Raw genomic sequence first — 3,391 nt, 5'->3', positions numbered from 1 at the left:
GTTTTAAATTTTAAGTTCTGCAAAGTAACCTAGGAACTGTGGAAGGTGAATTTGGAAAAAGATATTCTAACTTAAAAATTAAAGACTTCAGAAAATACAAAGTTTACTTTCACACTTTAAGTTGAATTAAGTTACAGTGAGACTAATCAACAAAAAGAAAAAGAAATCTGCATTCCTTACACCACAAACGAAGGCATTTAGAAACACCAGCAACATGCACTGAATTGGAATAGGATAGCTACACACCAAATAAAAAGAACCCAAGTGGGCAAGGCAGTACAAAAAGACTTTACACAAATTAACGGAGACTAGGCTCAGTAGACCCTTATTAATTAATACTTAACTGAATTTAAAGCTATTCCTGAAACTGGGGTTTGCTTCATGAACCCTTTCCTCACCGAGACCAAGGAAATTGGGGAGAATCGGCTTGAGGAACTTAAATTCGTCGGTCCCAGATCCTCCCGTCAGACACACCTCGTACTGGTAGCTCTGCGACAGCGTCCCCGTGCCGCTGACGTCCACCAGGTGGCCCGGAAAGTGGCCCTCAGGCCCCGAGCAGCGACCCGCAGACGCCGCCCGGCTCCGCCTGCACAGCCGCACCGCCACGAACACCAGCACCGAGAACAGGAAGAGCGACGACACGGACGCCAAGGCGACGACCAAGTAGACGGTGAGCGGGTCGGCCCGCGCCTCGGCCGCCGCCACCTCCGGGAGCGGCAGGTAGGGCTGCGAAAAGCCGTCCACCAGCAGCACGTGCAGCGTGACGCTGGCCGAGCGCGGTGGCTCGCCATTGTCCCTGACCAGCACCACCAGCCTGTGCTTGACGGCGTCGCGCTCGCTCAGCAGCCGGGCCGTGCGCACCTCGCCGTTGTGCGCCCACACGCCGAACAGCCCGGGCTCCGTGGCCTTGAGCAGCTGGTACGACAGCCAGGCGTTCTGGCCCGAGTCGCCGTCCACCGCCACCACCTTGGTCACCAGGTAGCCCGCCTCGGCCGCCCTGGGCACCAGCTCGGTGCAGGGCGCAGAGCCGTTCTGCGGCGGGTACAGCACGAAGGGCGCGTTGTCGTTGTCGTCCAGCACCAGCACGCGCACCCGCGCCTGGCTGCTGAGCGCGGGCGAGCCGCGGTCGGCCGCGCGCACGCCGAACTCGAACGCCTGCAGCGCCTCGTAATCCAGGGACCTGAGCGCGAACAGCTGCCCGTTGTCCGCGTTGATGGACACCAGGGAGGCCAGGGGCAGCTGCGGGTCCGCGGGCGGCAGCAGCGAGTAGGTGACCTGGGCGTTGGCGCCCGAGTCCCTGTCCGTGGCGCTCACGCTGCCGATGTGCAGGGCGGGGCTGTTGTTTTCGCGGACGCGCAGGGTGTAGGTGGTTTGGCTGAAGGCGGGGGCGTTGTCGTTGACGTCGGAGACCGTCACGGTTATGTTGTGCTGCGTTTTCAGCCTGGGGGTCCCGAAGTCGGTGACGGTGATGGTGATGTTGTACTCGGATTTGGTCTCTCGGTCCAGAGGTGTGTTTGTCAGTAGGGTGTAAAAATTCTCAACAGAAGGTTTAAGGAAGAAAGGAAGATCATCTTCAATGGAGCAAACCATTCTTCCATTGTCTCCCGAGTCAGGATCTGAAACACTGAGTACAGCAATTATGGTCTCCTGCAAGTTTTCTGGGATGTGATCGATAAGTGTTGACATAGTCAGTTCCGGAGGGTTGTCATTCAAATCCATCACTTGGACAAACACCATGCAACTTCCAGATAGGCCTCCACCATCTGTCGCCTGAATATTTAATGTATAACTCTGAATGGATTCGAAATCCAGTTTCTGTGTTAAAATGAGTTCTCCTGACTTTGCATTTATTTGAAAAGTTTTGCGAATATCTTCAGAGGCTTGGGAAAATACATAAGATATTTCTCCATAGGTTCCAATGTCCAAATCTCTAGCAGAGACTACGGCAACCTGGAATCCAATGGGACTGTTTTCCAGAACTTGCACCTCATAGAGCAGCTTTGCAAACTCGGGCGCGTTATCATTGATGTCTAAAACTTCAATGCGGACCAGGGCAGTGCCAGACCTGGGTGGAGTCCCGCCGTCCAGCGCAGTGAGAGTAAACCTGATCTCAGCCTGTTCCTCTCGATCCAGCGCTTTGTCCAGCACCAGCTGTGGTAATATGCCGTCGGAACTGTCTTGTAATTTAAGATGGAAGTGGGAATTTGGACTGACCGTGTAACTTTGGAGACTGTTGCTTCCCACATCTAAGTCCTGGGCACGTTCTATTAGGAAAGTAGTTCCGGGAGTGATACTTTCTGAAATTTTCAAAAGTATTTCTTTGTCTAGGAAAACCGGGGAATGATCATTTATATCTCTAATCCATAGCTCGGCCTGAAAAAACTGCAAGGGATTTTCCAATAATACCTGGAAAGGTAGCACACAGGGCTCGGCAAGGCCGCACAGCTCCTCCCGGTCCAGTTTCTCGTTTAACAACAAATTCCCTGTCTGCCTATCAAACTGCAAACGCGTTTTTTTCCCTTTGGAAACGACCCGAGCCCCCCGCGCAGCTAGGTCATTTACCTCCAGCCCCAGGTCTTTTAACAAATTGGCCACAAAGGAGCCACTCTCCATTTCCTCAGCCACTGAGTACTGCTTAGGCTTGGAAGCAACCTGAGCTATGCCCAGCAAAACAAAGAATATCAAGACTTGCCTTTGTTTTAGAAAGCGTTCTTTTCCCTCTCCGGCCTCCATCGCCTTCCGGTCTCCCAGCAAACTTGACCCAGCTTCGGCTCGAGTTGTCGCTCTTATCTCCCAGTATCTCGTAGATGGTAGGAGAAATGGAGACGCCTAGGGCCCTGATTTCCCGGAGCAACCACCTTAGAATGCCTCCCCTTCCTGCTTGTTTCTTCAGCGGAGCATTTGGCTCAAGGAGCGCCGGCTGGTAGCTCTCTTCGTTCTACTTATAATGCTGCAGCGCCACCCAGCGTCCTTCCTGAGTGTTTAGTTTATCCAAAACAGGAAGAAAATCCTAATCCTTTCTTTCAAGACAGATGGCCATCTAAAGGGAGTATTTTCAAGTAATATCTCAAAGTCTTATCTGCGTCTCCAAAGCCTTTTTCATTGCATCCATAACAACCACGGCAAGCATTGACAAATTTCCGTTCCAGTTTTCTCACAGATCGAAGGGGCTCTTTTTAAATGAGAAAAAAAAAATCGACTTCGGAAACTGGAAGGGAATAACTTCAGTCCCAGGAGGAAACAAGGCTTTGAGTAGGCAGTTCCCAGTTTTATTTAGAAGTTGGGCATGTATGCATCTCGGTGGTGTTTAGGTTACCATTCTCACACCCCAAAGAAACCAAAAACTATAGAAACCCAGGACAAGCACAGTATTCAAATGAGAACATTCTCT

The 3,391-nt window shown here is 51.7% G+C and overlaps 1 protein-coding gene across 1 annotated transcript; it reads right to left on the bottom strand.

The window, feature by feature from the left end:
• Positions 1–339: 339 nt before the first annotated feature.
• On the bottom strand, positions 340–2,733 carry LOC124526556 (protocadherin beta-2). Its single transcript, XM_047099630.1, has one exon. The coding sequence runs from the start codon at positions 2,731–2,733 to the stop codon at positions 340–342; it is 2,394 nt and encodes a 797-aa protein (XP_046955586.1).
• Positions 2,734–3,391: the final 658 nt, after the last annotated feature.

The sequence above is a fragment of the Lynx rufus genome, unplaced genomic scaffold, assembly GCF_022079265.1.
Source record: "Lynx rufus isolate CCGP_SWC_20201006 ecotype Redwood Valley unplaced genomic scaffold, mLynRuf1.p SCAF_1, whole genome shotgun sequence".
Classification (NCBI taxonomy): Eukaryota; Metazoa; Chordata; class Mammalia; order Carnivora; family Felidae; genus Lynx; species Lynx rufus.
The sequence above is the reverse complement of the archived record's forward strand: the minus strand, read 5'-3'. Positions and strand labels throughout refer to the sequence as shown.